This window comes from Salmo trutta, chromosome 29 (genome assembly GCF_901001165.1).
Source record: "Salmo trutta chromosome 29, fSalTru1.1, whole genome shotgun sequence".
Lineage (NCBI taxonomy): Eukaryota > Metazoa > Chordata > Actinopteri > Salmoniformes > Salmonidae > Salmo > Salmo trutta.
This window is the reverse complement of record NC_042985.1, coordinates 1,890,962-1,907,534: the sequence shown is the minus strand read 5'-3', so window position 1 is coordinate 1,907,534 and position 16,573 is coordinate 1,890,962. Positions and strand designations below refer to the sequence as shown.

Below are 16,573 nucleotides of genomic sequence, written 5' to 3'. Positions count from 1 at the left end.
TATACTATACCTGGATACAGTTCTCTATCAGGATGGTGTATTATACTATAATCTACCTGGATACAGATCTCTATCAGGATGGTGTATTATACTATAATCTACCTGGATACAGATCTCTATCAGGATGGTGTATTATACTATAATCTACCTGGATACAGTTATCATCAGGATGGTGTATTATACTATAATCTACCTGGATACAGTTCTCATCAGGATGGTGTATTATACTATAATCTACCTGGATACAGTTCTCTATCAGGATGGTGTATTATACTATAATCTACCTGGATACAGTTCTCTATCAGGATGGTGTATTATACTATAACTGGATACAGTTCTCTATCAGGATGGTGTATTATACTATAACTGGATACAGTTCTCTATCAGGATGGTGTATTATACTATAATCTACCTGGATACAGTTCTCTATCAGGATGGTGTATTATACTATAATCTACCTGGATACAGTTCTCTATCAGGATGGTGTATTATACTATAATCTACCTGGATACAGTTCTCTATCAGGATGGTGTATTATACTATAATCTACCTGGATACAGATCTCTATCAGGATGGTGTATTATACTATAACTGGATACAGATCTCTATCAGGATGGTGTATTATACTATAATCTACCTGGATACAGATCTCTATCAGGATGGTGTATTATACTATAACTGGATACAGTTATCATCAGGATGGTGTATTATACTATAATCTACCTGGATACAGTTCTCTATCAGGATGGTGTATTATACTATAACTGGATACAGATCTCCATCAGGATGGTGTATTATACTATAATCTACCTGGATACAGTTCTCTATCAGGATGGTGTATTATACTATAATCTACCTGGATACAGTTCTCTATCAGGATGGTGTATTATACTATAACTGGATACAGTTCTCTATCAGGATGGTGTATTATACTATAATCTACCTGGATACAGTTCTCTATCAGGATGGTGTATTATACTATAATCTACCTGGATACAGTTATCTATCAGGATGGTGTATTATACTATAACTGGATACAGATCTCTATCAGGATGGTGTATTATACTATAACTGGATACAGTTCTCTATCAGGATGGTGTATTATACTATAATCTACCTGGATACAGATCTCTATCAGGATGGTGTATTATACTATAATCTACCTGGATACAGATCTCTATCAGGATGGTGTATTATACTATAATCTACCTGGATACAGTTCTCATCAGGATGGTGTATTATACTATAATCTACCTGGATACAGTTCTCTATCAGGATGGTGTATTATACTATAATCTACCTGGATACAGATCTCTATCAGGATGGTGTATTATACTATAACTGGATACAGTTCTCTATCAGGATGGTGTATTATACTATAATCTACCTGGATACAGTTCTCTATCAGGATGGTGTATTATACTATAATCTACCTGGATACAGTTATCTATCAGGATGGTGTATTATACTATAACTGGATACAGATCTCTATCAGGATGGTGTATTATACTATAATCTACCTGGATCCAGTTCTCTATCAGGATGGTGTATTATACTATAATCTACCTGGATACAGTTCTCTATCAGGATGGTGTATTATACTATAATCTACCTGGATACAGTTCTCTATCAGGATGGTGTATTATACTATAACTGGATACAGTTCTCTATCAGGATGGTGTATTATACTATAATCTACCTGGATACAGTTCTCTATCAGGATGGTGTATTATACTATAATCTACCTGGATACAGTTCTCTATCAGGATGGTGTATTATACTATAACTGGATACAGTTCTCTATCAGGATGGTGTATTATACTATAATCTACCTGGATACAGATCTCTATCAGGATGGTGTATTATACTATAATCTACCTGGATACAGATCTCTATCAGGATGGTGTATTATACTATAATCTACCTGGATACAGTTCTCATCAGGATGGTGTATTATACTATAATCTACCTGGATACAGTTCTCTATCAGGATGGTGTATTATACTATAATCTACCTGGATACAGATCTCTATCAGGATGGTGTATTATACTATAACTGGATACAGTTCTCTATCAGGATGGTGTATTATACTATAATCTACCTGGATACAGTTCTCTATCAGGATGGTGTATTATACTATAATCTACCTGGATACAGTTATCTATCAGGATGGTGTATTATACTATAACTGGATACAGATCTCTATCAGGATGGTGTATTATACTATAATCTACCTGGATCCAGTTCTCTATCAGGATGGTGTATTATACTATAATCTACCTGGATACAGTTCTCTATCAGGATGGTGTATTATACTATAATCTACCTGGATACAGTTCTCTATCAGGATGGTGTATTATACTATAACTGGATACAGATCTCTATCAGGATGGTGTATTATACTATAATCTACCTGGATACAGTTCTCTATCAGGATGGTGTATTATACTATAATCTACCTGGATACAGTTCTCTATCAGGATGGTGTATTATACTATAACTGGATACAGTTCTCTATCAGGATGGTATATTATACTATAACTGGATACAGTTCTCTATCAGGATGGTATATTATACTATAATCTACCTGCGCCTCAGAGAAAGGAGGTACGTGGATACAGTTCTCTATGAGGATGGTTTGGACCTCAGTCTCCAGCTCCCCAGCCCGGCCCAGCACCCTGACACTGTGTCCGTTCGGGTAGAGGGAGGTGCTGTCCCACGAGTCCAGACGCACTATCACACGGTGGTCCTGGAGAGATGGGGGACATGACAGGCTTCATGTCCTTTCAACAGTCAGAGACTTTTTATTTTTTATTTTACCTTTATTTAACTAGGCAAGTCAGTTAAGAACAAATTCTTATTTAAAATGACGGCCGAGGAACAGTGGGTTAACTGCCTTGTTCAGGGGCAGAACGACAGATTCGATCTTGCAACCTTTTGGTTACTAGTTCAACGCTCTAACCACTAGGCTACCTGCCGCCCCAACTTAAAGCAAGCTCACCTGATTCAACCACTCTACTAATCACCAAGTCCTTGGTTAGTTTAATTCAGTGTTCTTCCTGATTCAACCACTCTACTAATCACCAAGTCCTTGGTTAGTTTAATTCAGTGTTCTTCCTGATTCAACCACTCTACTAATCACCAAGTCCTTGGTTAGTTTAATTCAGTGTTCTTCCTGATTCAACCACTCTACTAATCACCAAGTCCTTGGTTAGTTTAATTCAGTGTTCTTCCTGATTCAACCACTCTACTAATCACCAAGTCCTTGGTTAGTTTAATTCAGTGTTCTTCCTGATTCAACCACTCTACTAATCACCAAGTCCTTGGTTAGTTTAATTCAGTGTTCTTCCTGATTCAACCACTCTACTAATCACCAAGTCCTTGGTCTAACCTGTAGTTTGTCAGCCTGTTGTGTGCTGATTCGGATCTTGGGGATGCGTTGGTCCCAGGGCGTGGCCAGGATTCGCTGGGAGTTCCTGCTCTGTGATTGGGTCTCCTCCTTGGGGGGAAATGTCACGACATAGTCCCTCCAGTTCCTCTGAAGGATCCCCACCACACGACCTGGAGGGAGGAGGGAGGGGGTGAGAGAGGTAGGGAGGGAAAAAGAGGGAGGGGAGAGAGAGAGGGAGAAGATAGAGAGGAGGGGGAGAGAGAGGGAGAAGGCGGGAGAAGAGAGAGAGGAGGGGGAGAGAGGGAGAAGAATGAGGGAAAAGAGAGAGAGGAGGAGGAGAGAGAGGTAGAAGGAGGGAGAAGAGAGAGGGGGAGAGAGGGAGGAGAGGGAGAGAGAGGAAGAAGAGAGAGAGAGAGGGAGAAGGAGGGAAGAGAGAGAGGAGGAGGAGAGGGAGGGAGGAGAGAGAGAGGAGGGGAGTAAATTATATGTTACATTAATTTTATTCTAGTCTAGTTTATACTGTATGTACTGTCTAGTATCTCATCCATTCAGTCTAGGAAAGACTGAGGTGTGTACTTGAGACAGGAATTCAGACATTAGGTCAGTAGTGTGTGTGTGTGTGTGTGTGTGTGTGTGTGTGTGTGTGTGTGTGTGTGTGTGTGTGTGTGTGTGTGTGTGTGTGTGTGTGTGTGTGTGTGTGCGTGTGTACCCGTGGCCATGGGTTGGCTCTGTGTCTCGTCTCCCTTCTCCTCCCCCGGTCCCTCCGTCAGGGCCGTGGTTCTCCCCCTCCACTCCCCCTTCGGCAACAGCTCCACGGCAACCATATCGCCGTGCACCGCCCGGTTACGATTCTTCCCCCCACACACCAGCACATCACTGTTCAGCTCTGGGAGAGGATGCACAGTGAGCTCCAACAGTATTGGGACAGTGACACACGTTGTTGTGTTGTTTTGGCTCTGTCCTCCAGCACTTTGGATTTCAAATGATACAATGATGATGAGGTTAATGTGCAGACTGGCAGCTTTCATTTGAGGGGATTTTCATTTAGATATTTTTGTACATAATCCCCCCATTTTAGGGGACCAAACGTTTTGGGACAAATTCATGTGTATTAAAGTCCTAAAAAGTGAAGCATTTGGTTCATGGTACTCAATGACTACATCAAGCTTGTGACTCTACACATTTGCTGTTTGTTTTGGTTGTGTTTCAGATTATTTTTTGCCCAATAGAAATGGATGGTAAATAATGTTTGATTGTAAATAAGAATAGTCTCCATTAATGTGGATGTTACCATGATTAGGGATAATCCTGAATGACTTGTGAATAATGATGAGTGAGAAAGTTACAGACCCACAAAATATCATACCCCACAAGACATGCTAACCTCCCCCTATTACAATAACAGGGGAGGTTAGCATTTTATATCATACCCCACAAGACATGCTAACCTCCCCCTATTACAATAACAGGGGAGATTAGCATTTTATATCATACCCCCAAGACATGCTAACCTCCCCCCTATTACAATAACAGGGGAGGTTAGCATTTTATATCATACCCCCAAGACATGCTAACCTCCCCCTATTACAATAACAGGGGAGATTAGCATTTTATATCATACCCCCAAGACATGCTAACCTCCCCCCTATTAAAATAAAAGGGGAGATTAGCATTTTATATCATACCCCCAAGACATGCTAACCTCCCCCCTATTACAATAACAGGGGAGATTAGCATTTTATATCATACCCCCAAGACATGCTAACCTCCCCCCCATTACAATAACAGGGGATATTAGCATTTTATATCATACCCCCAAGACATGCTAACCTCCCCCCCATTACAATAACAGGGGATATTAGCATTTTATATCATACCCCCAAGACATGCTAACCTCCCCCCTATTACAATAACAGGGGAGATTAGCATTTTATATCATACCCCCAAGACATGCTAACCTCCCCCTATTACAATAACAGGGGAGATTAGCATTTTATATCATACCCCCAAGACATGCTAACCTCCCCCCTATTACAATAACAGGGGAGATTAGCATTTTATATCATACCCCCAAGACATGCTAACCTCCCCTCCTATTACAATAACAGGGGAGATTAGCATTTTTTGAGGGGGGGTATGATATGTGTGAGTCTGTAACTTTCTCACTCATCATTATTCATGATTCATGTCGGATTACCTGTAATCATGGTACCAGTAATAAACTCAACTGGGTCAGAACGTCTGCAGGTACTCCTGAACATAGAAACAGAATCTCATTATGCCCTGATTGGCTGGAATGGGCAGGGCCAGTTCTACTCATTCTAGATCTGTGCTCCTGAAGACCAAGAGACATGCACAAGCTAACGATACACTGGCTGATAATATAGGAGATGTTTTATCTTATGTTCAGTATGTGTAGGCTATGTGATCCCTGCGGGGGAATTCAACCCACAACCTTACACCGAAGGCCAAACAGAACAGTTTGAGGTCATAGGTCAGTTTTGTTGTGGAACTCACCTGAGCTCTTGTTAGAGGAGCCCTCAAAGCGGACGAAGGCTTCATGCTGGGCCCTGTGTTTGTTCACATTCAGAGTGCCCTGGAGTGGAAGGACAGAGAGACAGAAGACTTAGTGCCCTGGAATGGAAGGACAAAGAGACAGAAGACTTAGTGCCCTGGAATGGAAGGACAAAGAGACAGAAGACTTAGTACCCTGGAATGGAAGGACAAAGAGACAGAAGACTTAGTACCCTGGAATGGAAGGACAGAAGACTTAGTACCCTGGAATGGAAGGACAGAAGACTTAGTACCCTGGAATGGAAGGACAGAAGACTTAGTACCCTGGAATGGAAGGACAGAAGACTTAGTGCCCTGGAATGGAAGGACAGAAGACTTAGTGCCCTGGAATGGAAGGACAGAAGACTTAGTGCCCTGGAATGGAAGGACAGAAGACTTAGTGCTCTGGAATGGAAGGACAGAAGACTTAGTGCCCTGGAATGGAAGGACAGAAGACTTAGTGCTCTGGAATGGAAGGACAGAAGACTTAGTGCCCTGGAATGGAAGGACAGAAGACTTAGTGCCCTGGAATGGAAGGACAGAAGACTTAGTGCTCTGGAATGGAAGGACAGAAGACTTAGTGCTCTGGAATGGAAGGACAGAAGACTTAGTGCCCTGGAATGGAAGGACAGAAGACTTAGTGCTCTGGAATGGAAGGACAGAAGACTTAGTGCTCTGGAATGGAAGGACAGAAGACTTAGTGCCCTGGAATGGAAGGACAGAAGACTTAGTGCCCTGGAATGGAAGGACAGAAGACTTAGTGCCCTGGAATGGAAGGACAGAAGACTTAGTGCTCTGGAATGGAAGGACAGAAGACTTAGTGCTCTGGAATGGAAGGACAGAATACTTAGTGCTCTGGAATGGAAGGACAGAAGACTTAGTGCCCTGGAATGGAAGGACAGAAGACTTAGTGCTCTGGAATGGAAGGACAGAAGACTTAGTGCCCTGGAATGGAAGGACAGAAGACTTAGTGCCCTGGAATGGAAGGACAGAAGACTTAGTGCCCTGGAATGGAAGGACAGAAGACTTAGTGCTCTGGAATGGAAGGACAGAAGACTTAGTGCTCTGGAATGGAAGGACAGAAGACTTAGTGCTCTGGAAAGGAAGGACAGAAGACTTAGTGCTCTGGAATGGAAGGACAGAAGACTTAGTGCTCTGGAATGGAAGGACAGAAGACTTAGTGCCCTGGAATGGAAGGACAGAAGACTTAGTGCCCTGGAATGGAAGGACAGAAGACTTAGTGCCCTGGAATGGAAGGACAGAAGACTTAGTGCTCTGGAATGGAAGGACAGAAGACTTAGTGCTCTGGAATGGAAGGACAGAAGACTTAGTGCTCTGGAATGGAAGGACAGAAGACTTAGTGCCCTGGAATGGAAGTCAGGGACCAAAGACTTAGTGCCCTGGAATGGAAGGACAGAAGACTTAGTGCCCTGGAATGGAAGGACAGAAGACTTAGTGCCCTGGAATGGAAGGACAGAAGACTTAGTAGCCTGGAATGGAAGGACAGAAGACTTAGTAGCCTGGAAAGGAAGGGAGGGACAGAGACACAGAAGAAAACTTTTTTTTAATGTATTTTTTTAAATGTCATTTAGCAGACGCTCATATCCAGAGCAACTTACAGGAGCAATTAGGGTTAAGTGCCTTGCTCAAGGGCACATCGACAGATTTCACCTAGTCAGCTCTAGGATTCGAATCAGCAACCTTTCGGTTACTGGCCTAACTGCCTAACCGCTAGGCTACCACCCATTGGGGGGACATTTTCATTTCACAGAAATGTGTATTTCTTTGTGTTTTTGGTGTTTGCTTTTCTCCAAGGTTGTTGTGTTTGTAGGCCTCAAAATGGCTGTCGAGGAGGACCTTCACATCTGGGTGTAGTTTGGAGTAAAGAGGAGAACCTTCACATCTGGGTGTAGTTTGGAGGCCAGACTTAATGCCAGCCTCCACCCTCCACCTACCTGTATGTATCGGCCAGACTTAATGCCAGCCTCCACCCTCCACCTACCTGTATGTATCGGCCAGACTTAATGGCAGCCTCCACCCCCTGACCTACCTGTATGTATTGGCCAGACTTAATGCCAGCCTCCACCCTCCACCTACCTGTATGTATCGGCCAGACTTAATGCCAGCCTCCACCCTCCACCTACCTGTATGTATCGGCCAGACTTAATGCCAGACTCCACCCTCCAGCTACCTGTATGTATCGGCCAGACTTAATGCCACCCCCCACCTACCTGTATGTATCAGCCAGACTTAATGCCAGCCTCCACCCTCCACTTACCTGTATGTATCAGCCAGACTTAATGCCAGCCTCCACCCTCCACCTACCTGTATGTATCAGCCTGACATAATGCCAGACTCCACCTGCCTGTATGTATCAGCCAGACATAATGCCAGCCTCCACCCTCCACCTACCTGTATGTATCGGCCAGACTTAATGCCAGCCTCCACCCTCCACCTACCTGTATGTATCGGCCAGACATAATGCCAGCCTCCACCCTCCACCTACCTGTATGTATCGGCCAGACTTAATGCCAGCCTCCACCCTCCACCTACCTGTATGTATCGGCCAGACATAATGCCAGCCTCCACCCTCCACCTACCTGTATGTATCGGCCAGACATAATGCCAGCCTCCACCCTCCACCTACCTGTATGTCTTGGCCAGACTTAATGCCAGCCTCCACCTGCCTGTATGTATCAGCCAGACATAATGCCAGCCTCCACCCTCCACCTACCTGTATGTATCAGCCAAACTTAATGCCAGCCTCCACCCTCCACCATGTATCAGCCAGACTTAATGCCAGCCACCACCCTCCACCTACCTGTATGTATCAGCCAGACTTAATGCCAGCCTCCACCCTCTACCTACCTGTATGTATCGGCCAGACTTAATGCCAGCCTCCACCCTCCATCTACCTGTATGTATCGGCCAGACTTAATGCCAGCCTCCACCCTCCACCTACCTGTATGTATCAGCCAGACTTAATGCCAGCCTCCACCCTCCACCTACCTGTATGTATCGGCCAGACTTAATGCCAGCCTCCACCCTCCATCTACCTGTATGTATCGGCCAGACTTAATGCCAGCCTCCACCCTCCACCTACCTGTATGTATCAGCCAGACTTAATGCCAGCCTCCACCCTCCACCTACCTGTATGTATCAGCCAGACATAATGCCAGCCTCCACCCTCCACCTACCTGTATGTATCAGCCAAACTTAATGCCAGCCTCCACCCTCCACCATGTATCAGCCAGACTTAATGCCAGCCACCACCCTCCACCTACCTGTATGTATCAGCCAGACTTAATGCCAGCCTCCACCCTCCACCTACCTGTTTGTATCGGCCAGACTTAATGCCAGCCTCCACCCTCCATCTACCTGTATGTATCGGCCAGACTTAATGCCAGCCTCCACCCTCCACCTACCTGTATGTCTTGGCCAGACTTAATGCCAGCCTCCACCCTCCACCTACCTGTATGTATCGGCCAGACTTAATGCCAGCCTCCAGGACCTCGGCAGGCAGGTGTTCAGTGTACTCCCTCTCCGTCCCCTCGCTCCCTTTCTCCTGCAGGGACTGAGCGATGGAGCAGTATAGCTCCAGGGCAGCCTGCAGCTCTGGCCAGAACGTCTGCAGGTACTCCTGAACATAGAAACAGAATCTCATTATGCCCTGATTGGCTGGAATGGGCAGGGCCAGTTCTACTCATTCTAGTTCTGTGCTCCTGAAGACCAAGAGACATGCACAAGCTAACGATACACTGGCTGATAATATAGGAGATGTTTTATCCTATGTTTAGTAGGTGTAGGCTATGTGATCCCTGCGGGGGAATTGAACCCACAACCTTGGGTCTCACTCTTACCAACGGAGCCACACAGGACCGACAACACTATACCAACTGAATGAAACTGATCTGAACCCAACCCGGCTTCTTGTATGGGTCCTTTTGACTGATGTTCCCTGAGGTTCCATTACCCAGGTATTCACCTATAGAGATTCATTATTCAGCAGGGTTATCATTACCCATGTATTCACCTATAGAGGATCAGTATTCAGCAGGGTTATCATTACCCAGGTATTCACCTATAGAGGATCAGTATTCAGCAGGGTTCTCATTACCCATGTATTCACCTATAGAGGCTCAGTATTCAGCAGGGTTCTCATTACCCATGTATTCACCTATAGAGGCTCAGTATTCAGCAGGGTTATCATTACCCATGTATTCACCTATAGAGGTTCATTATTCAGCAGGGTTATCATTACCCATGTATTCACCGATAGAGGATCAGTATTCAGCAGGGTTATCATTACCCAGGTATTCACCTATAGAGGCTCAGTATTCAGCAGGGTTATCATTACCCATGTATTCACCTATAGAGGCTCAGTATTCAGCAGGGTTATCATTACCCAGGTATTCACCTATAGAGGCTCAGTATACAGCAGGGTTATCATTACCCATGTATTCACCTATAGAGGATCAGTATTCAGCAGGGTTATCATTACCCAGGTATTCACCTATAGAGGCTCAGCATACAGCAGGGTTATCATTACCCATGTATTCACCTATAGAGGATCAGTATTCAGCAGGGTTATCATTACCCATGTATTCACCTATAGAGGATCAGTATTCAGCAGGGTTATCATTACCCATGTATTCACCTATAGAGGATCAGTATTCAGCAGGGTTATCATTACCCATGTATTCACCTATAGAGGCTCAGTATACAGCAGGGTTATCATTACCCATGTATTCACCTATAGAGGATCAGTATTCAGCAGGGTTATCATTACCCAGGTATTCACCTATAGAGGCTCAGCATACAGCAGGGTTATCATTACCCATGTATTCACCTATAGAGGCTCAGTATACAGCAGGGTTATCATTACCCAGGTATTCACCTATAGAGGCTCAGCATACAGCAGGGTTATCATTACCCATGTATTCACCTATAGAGGCTCAGCATACAGCAGGGTTATCATTACCCATGTATTCACCTATAGAGGCTCAGTATTCAGCAGGGTTATCATTACCCATGTATTCACCTATAGAGGCTCAGCATACAGCAGGGTTCTCATTACCCAGGTATTCACCTATAGAGGATCAGTATACAGCAGGGTTCTCATTACCCATGTATTCACCTATAGAGGCTCAGTATTCAGCAGGGTTATCATTACCCATGTATTCACCTATAGAGGCTCAGTATTCAGCAGGGTTATCATTACCCATGTATTCACCTATAGAGGATCAGTATTCAGCAGGGTTATCATTACCCAGGTATTCACCTATAGAGGATCAGTATTCAGCAGGGTTATCATTACCCATGTATTCACCTATAGAGGCTCAGTATTCAGCAGGGTTCTCATTACCCATGTATTCACCTATAGAGGCTCAGTATTCAGCAGGGTTCTCATTACCCATGTATTCACCTATAGAGGCTCAGTATTCAGCAGGGTTCTCATTACCCATGTATTCACCTATAGAGGTTCATTATTCAGCAGGGTTCTCATTACCCATGTATTCACCTATAGAGGATCAGTATTCAGCAGGGTTCTCATTACCCATGTATTCACCTATAGAGGCTCAGTATTCAGCAGGGTTCTCATTACCCATGTATTCACCTATAGAGGCTCAGTATTCAGCAGGGTTATCATTACCCATGTATTCACCTATAGAGGATCAGTATTCAGCAGGGTTATCATTACCCATGTATTCACCTATAGAGGATCATTATTCAGCAGGGTTCTCATTACCCATGTATTCACCTATAGAGGATCAGTATTCAGCAGGGTTATCATTACCCATGTATTCACCTATAGAGAATCATTATTCAGCAGGGTTCTCATTACCCATGTATTCACCTATAGAGGATCAGTATTCAGCAGGGTTATCATTACCCATGTATTCACCTATAGAGGATCAGTATTCAGCAGGGTTCTCATTACCCATGTATTCACCTATAGAGGATCAGTATACAGCAGGGTTATCATTACCCATTTATTCACCTATAGAGGTTCATTATTCAGCAGGGTTCTCGTTACCCATGTATTCACCTATAGAGGCTCAGTATACAGCAGGGTTATCATTACCCATGTATTCACCTATAGAGGATCAGTATTCAGCAGGGTTATCATTACCCAGGTATTCACCTATAGAGGCTCAGCATACAGCAGGGTTATCATTACCCATGTATTCACCTATAGAGGCTCAGTATACAGCAGGGTTATCATTACCCAGGTATTCACCTATAGAGGCTCAGCATACAGCAGGGTTATCATTACCCATGTATTCACCTATAGAGGCTCAGCATACAGCAGGGTTATCATTACCCATGTATTCACCTATAGAGGCTCAGTATTCAGCAGGGTTATCATTACCCATGTATTCACCTATAGAGGCTCAGCATACAGCAGGGTTCTCATTACCCAGGTATTCACCTATAGAGGTTCAGTATACAGCAGGGTTCTCATTACCCATGTATTCACCTATAGAGGCTCAGTATTCAGCAGGGTTATCATTACCCATGTATTCACCTATAGAGGCTCAGTATTCAGCAGGGTTATCATTACCCATGTATTCACCTATAGAGGATCAGTATTCAGCAGGGTTATCATTACCCAGGTATTCACCTATAGAGGATCAGTATTCAGCAGGGTTATCATTACCCATGTATTCACCTATAGAGGCTCAGTATTCAGCAGGGTTCTCATTACCCATGTATTCACCTATAGAGGCTCAGTATTCAGCAGGGTTCTCATTACCCATGTATTCACCTATAGAGGCTCAGTATTCAGCAGGGTTCTCATTACCCATGTATTCACCTATAGAGGTTCATTATTCAGCAGGGTTCTCATTACCCATGTATTCACCTATAGAGGATCAGTATTCAGCAGGGTTCTCATTACCCATGTATTCACCTATAGAGGCTCAGTATTCAGCAGGGTTCTCATTACCCATGTATTCACCTATAGAGGTTCATTATTCAGCAGGGTTATCATTACCCATGTATTCACCTATAGAGGATCATTATTCAGCAGGGTTCTCATTACCCATGTATTCACCTATAGAGGATCAGTATTCAGCAGGGTTATCATTACCCATGTATTCACCTATAGAGGATCATTATTCAGCAGGGTTCTCATTACCCATGTATTCACCTATAGAGGATCAGTATTCAGCAGGGTTATCATTACCCATGTATTCACCTATAGAGGATCAGTATTCAGCAGGGTTCTCATTACCCATGTATTCACCTATAGAGGATCAGTATACAGCAGGGTTATCATTACCCATGTATTCACCTATAGAGGTTCATTATTCAGCAGGGTTCTCATTACCCATGTATTCACCTATAGAGGATCAGTATACAGCAGGGTTATCATTACCCATGTATTCACCTATAGAGGATCAGTATTCAGCAGGGTTCTCATTACCCAGGTATTCACCTATAGAGGATCAGTATACAGCAGGGTTATCATTACCCATGTATTCACCTATAGAGGTTCATTATTCAGCAGGGTTCTCATTACCCAGGTATTCACCTATAGAGGATCAGTATACAGCAGGGTTATCATTACCCATGTATTCACCTATAGAGGTTCATTATTCAGCAGGGTTCTCATTACCCATGTATTCACCTATAGAGGATCAGTATACAGCAGGGTTCTCATTACCCATGTATTCACCTATAGAGGATCAGTATTCAGCAGGGTTATCATTACCCATGTATTCACCTATAGAGGATCAGTATACAGCAGGGTTATCATTACCCATGTATTCACCTATAGAGGATCAGTATTCAGCAGGGTTATCATTACCCATGTATTCACCTATAGAGGATCAGCATACAGCAGGGTTATCATTACCCATGTATTCACCTATAGAGGATCAGTATTCAGCAGGGTTCTCATTACCCAGGTATTCACCTATAGAGGATCAGTATACAGCAGGGTTATCATTACCCATGTATTCACCTATAGAGGTTCATTATTCAGCAGGGTTATCATTACCCATGTATTCACCTATAGAGGATCAGCATACAGCAGGGTTATCATTACCCATGTATTCACCTATAGAGGTTCATTATTCAGCAGGGTTATCATTACCCATGTATTCACCTATAGAGGATCAGTATACAGCAGGGTTCTCATTACCCATGTATTCACCTATAGAGGATCAGTATTCAGCAGGGTTATCATTACCCATGTATTCACCTATAGAGGATCAGTATACAGCAGGGTTATCATTACCCATGTATTCACCTATAGAGGATCAGTATTCAGCAGGGTTATCATTACCCATGTATTCACCTATAGAGGATCAGCATACAGCAGGGTTATCATTACCCATGTATTCACCTATAGAGGATCAGTATTCAGCAGGGTTCTCATTACCCAGGTATTCACCTATAGAGGATCAGTATACAGCAGGGTTATCATTACCCATGTATTCACCTATAGAGGTTCATTATTCAGCAGGGTTCTCATTACCCATGTATTCACCTATAGAGGTTCATTATTCAGCAGGGTTATCATTACCCATGTATTCACCTATAGAGGATCAGTATACAGCAGGGTTCTCATTACCCATGTATTCACCTATAGAGGTTCAGTATTCAGCAGGGTTCTCATTACCCATGTATTCACCTATAGAGGATCAGTATACAGCAGGGTTCTCATTACCCATGTATTCACCTATAGAGGATCAGTATTCAGCAGGGTTATCATTACCCAGGTATTCACCTATAGAGGATCAGTATACAGCAGGGTTCTCATTACCCAGGTATTCACCTATAGAGGAGTATACAGCAGGGATCTCATTACCCATGTATTCACCTATAGAGGATCAGTATACAGCAGGGTTCTCATTTCCCATGTATTCACCTATAGAGGAGTATACAGCAGGGTTCTCATTACCCAGGTATTCACCTATAGAGGATCAGTATACAGCAGGGTTCTCATTACCCATGTATTCACCTATAGAGGACCAGTATACAGTATGCCATGGGTTCATCTTTAATCATGTTAGCACCATTGAAGGGTAACGGGACAGAACAGGCATTTGGGTACCTGGAGAGATCATATTGCTGAATCCATCTTTACCCTGGTTTGGACTGTGTGTATAATGTCATATTGCTGAGTTCACCTTTAACCTAATGAGGCTGTGGTGTACTATAGTGTACCTGTGTACAGAGGACGTAGACACCACAGTTGAGGCTGTGTGTATTATAGTGTACCTGTGTACAGAGGACGTAGACACCACAGTTGAGGCTGTGTGTATTATAGTGTACCTGTGTACAGAGGACATAGACACCACAGTTGAGGCTGTGGTGTACTATAGTGTACCTGTGTACAGAGGACATAGACACCACAGTTGAGGCTGTATACTATAGTGTACCTGTGTACAGAGGACATAGACACTACAGTTGAGGCTGTATACTATAGTGTACCTGTGTACAGAGGACATAGACACCACAGTTGAGGCTGTATACTATAGTGTACCTGTGTACAGAGGACATAGACACTACAGTTGAGGCTGTATACTATAGTGTACCTGTGTACAGAGGACATAGACACCACAGTTGAGGCTGTATACTATAGTGTACCTGTGTACAGAGGACATAGACACCACAGTTGAGGCTGTGTGTACTATAGTGTACCTGTGTACAGAGGACATAGACACCGCAGTTGAGGCTGTATACTATAGTGTTGTACCTGTGTACAGAGGACATAGACACCACAGTTGAGGCTGTATACTATAGTGTACCTGTGTACAGAGGACATAGACACCACAGTTGAGGCTGTGGTGTACTATAGTGTACCTGTGTACAGAGGACGTAGACACCACAGTTGAGGCTGTATACTATAGTGTACCTGTGTACAGAGGACATAGACACCACAGTTGAGGCTGCTGTACTCTGCCACAGCGGTCTGGTCTTCAGTGATCATCACTACTGGCTTCAGACCTGCCAGGTGGTCATGGTACCACACCGCAGCATGGTACACACACCTACAGGAGGGACACACCTGTATTACCATACACACACCTACAGGAGGGACACACCTGTATTACCATACACACACCTACAGGAGGGAGACAGGACACACCCGCATTACCACACACACACACACCTACAGGAGGGAGACAGGACACACCTGCATTACCATACACATACACAGAGTGATGTCTAAACACACACACACTCACACACACACACAATTCCAATGTACGTATTATGTACCTACAAATGGCAACAAACTTGACTTGTATTAACTGGCTTAATATTGGGTTTTACAGGAGGAGGACGAGGAGGATGAAGGAGGATGATGAAGGGGGAAGAGGAGGAGGAGGATGAAGGCAGAGGGGGATGAAGGCAGAGGAGTAGGAGAAGGAGGAAGAAGTCGGAGGAGGAGGATGAAGGAGGAGGATGAAGGAGGAGGAGAAGAAGAAGGAGGATGAAGACGGAGGAGGTGGTGTAGGAAAGCCACTCACCTGGTCTGCCATTTGTCCTGCGGCTCTCCCTTTTCTCTGGGGCAGTAGGAATACTCCTGGAACTCATTGGCAAACAGGATACAGTGATGACGGGGGTCCTTCAGCAAGCTGCGTAGCCGGTTGTACTGCCTGATAGAAACA

General features: G+C 43.9%; 1 protein-coding gene across 6 annotated transcripts in view; it reads right to left on the bottom strand.

The window, feature by feature from the left end:
* The window catches only part of LOC115166745 (DIS3-like exonuclease 1), a 55,144-nt gene that overhangs the window by 29,475 nt on the left and 9,096 nt on the right, over positions 1-16,573 (bottom strand). For 3 of the 6 annotated variants that reach the window (XM_029720504.1, XM_029720505.1, XM_029720507.1), the window contains exons 3-9: positions 16,433-16,561; positions 15,814-15,949; positions 9,418-9,585; positions 5,910-5,988; positions 4,102-4,278; positions 3,393-3,562; positions 2,589-2,750 (exon numbers count right to left, since the gene is read on the bottom strand). In XM_029720504.1, coding sequence (XP_029576364.1) covers positions 2,589-2,750; positions 3,393-3,562; positions 4,102-4,278; positions 5,910-5,988; positions 9,418-9,585; positions 15,814-15,949; positions 16,433-16,561 — 1,021 coding nt within the window. Of the gene's footprint in view, positions 1-2,588; positions 2,751-3,392; positions 3,563-4,101; positions 4,279-5,589; positions 5,646-5,909; positions 5,989-7,900; positions 7,936-9,417; positions 9,586-15,230; positions 15,262-15,813; positions 15,950-16,432; positions 16,562-16,573 lie in introns of those variants that run through there. The other 3 variants (XM_029720510.1, XM_029720508.1, XM_029720509.1) reach the window with 3 other exon arrangements.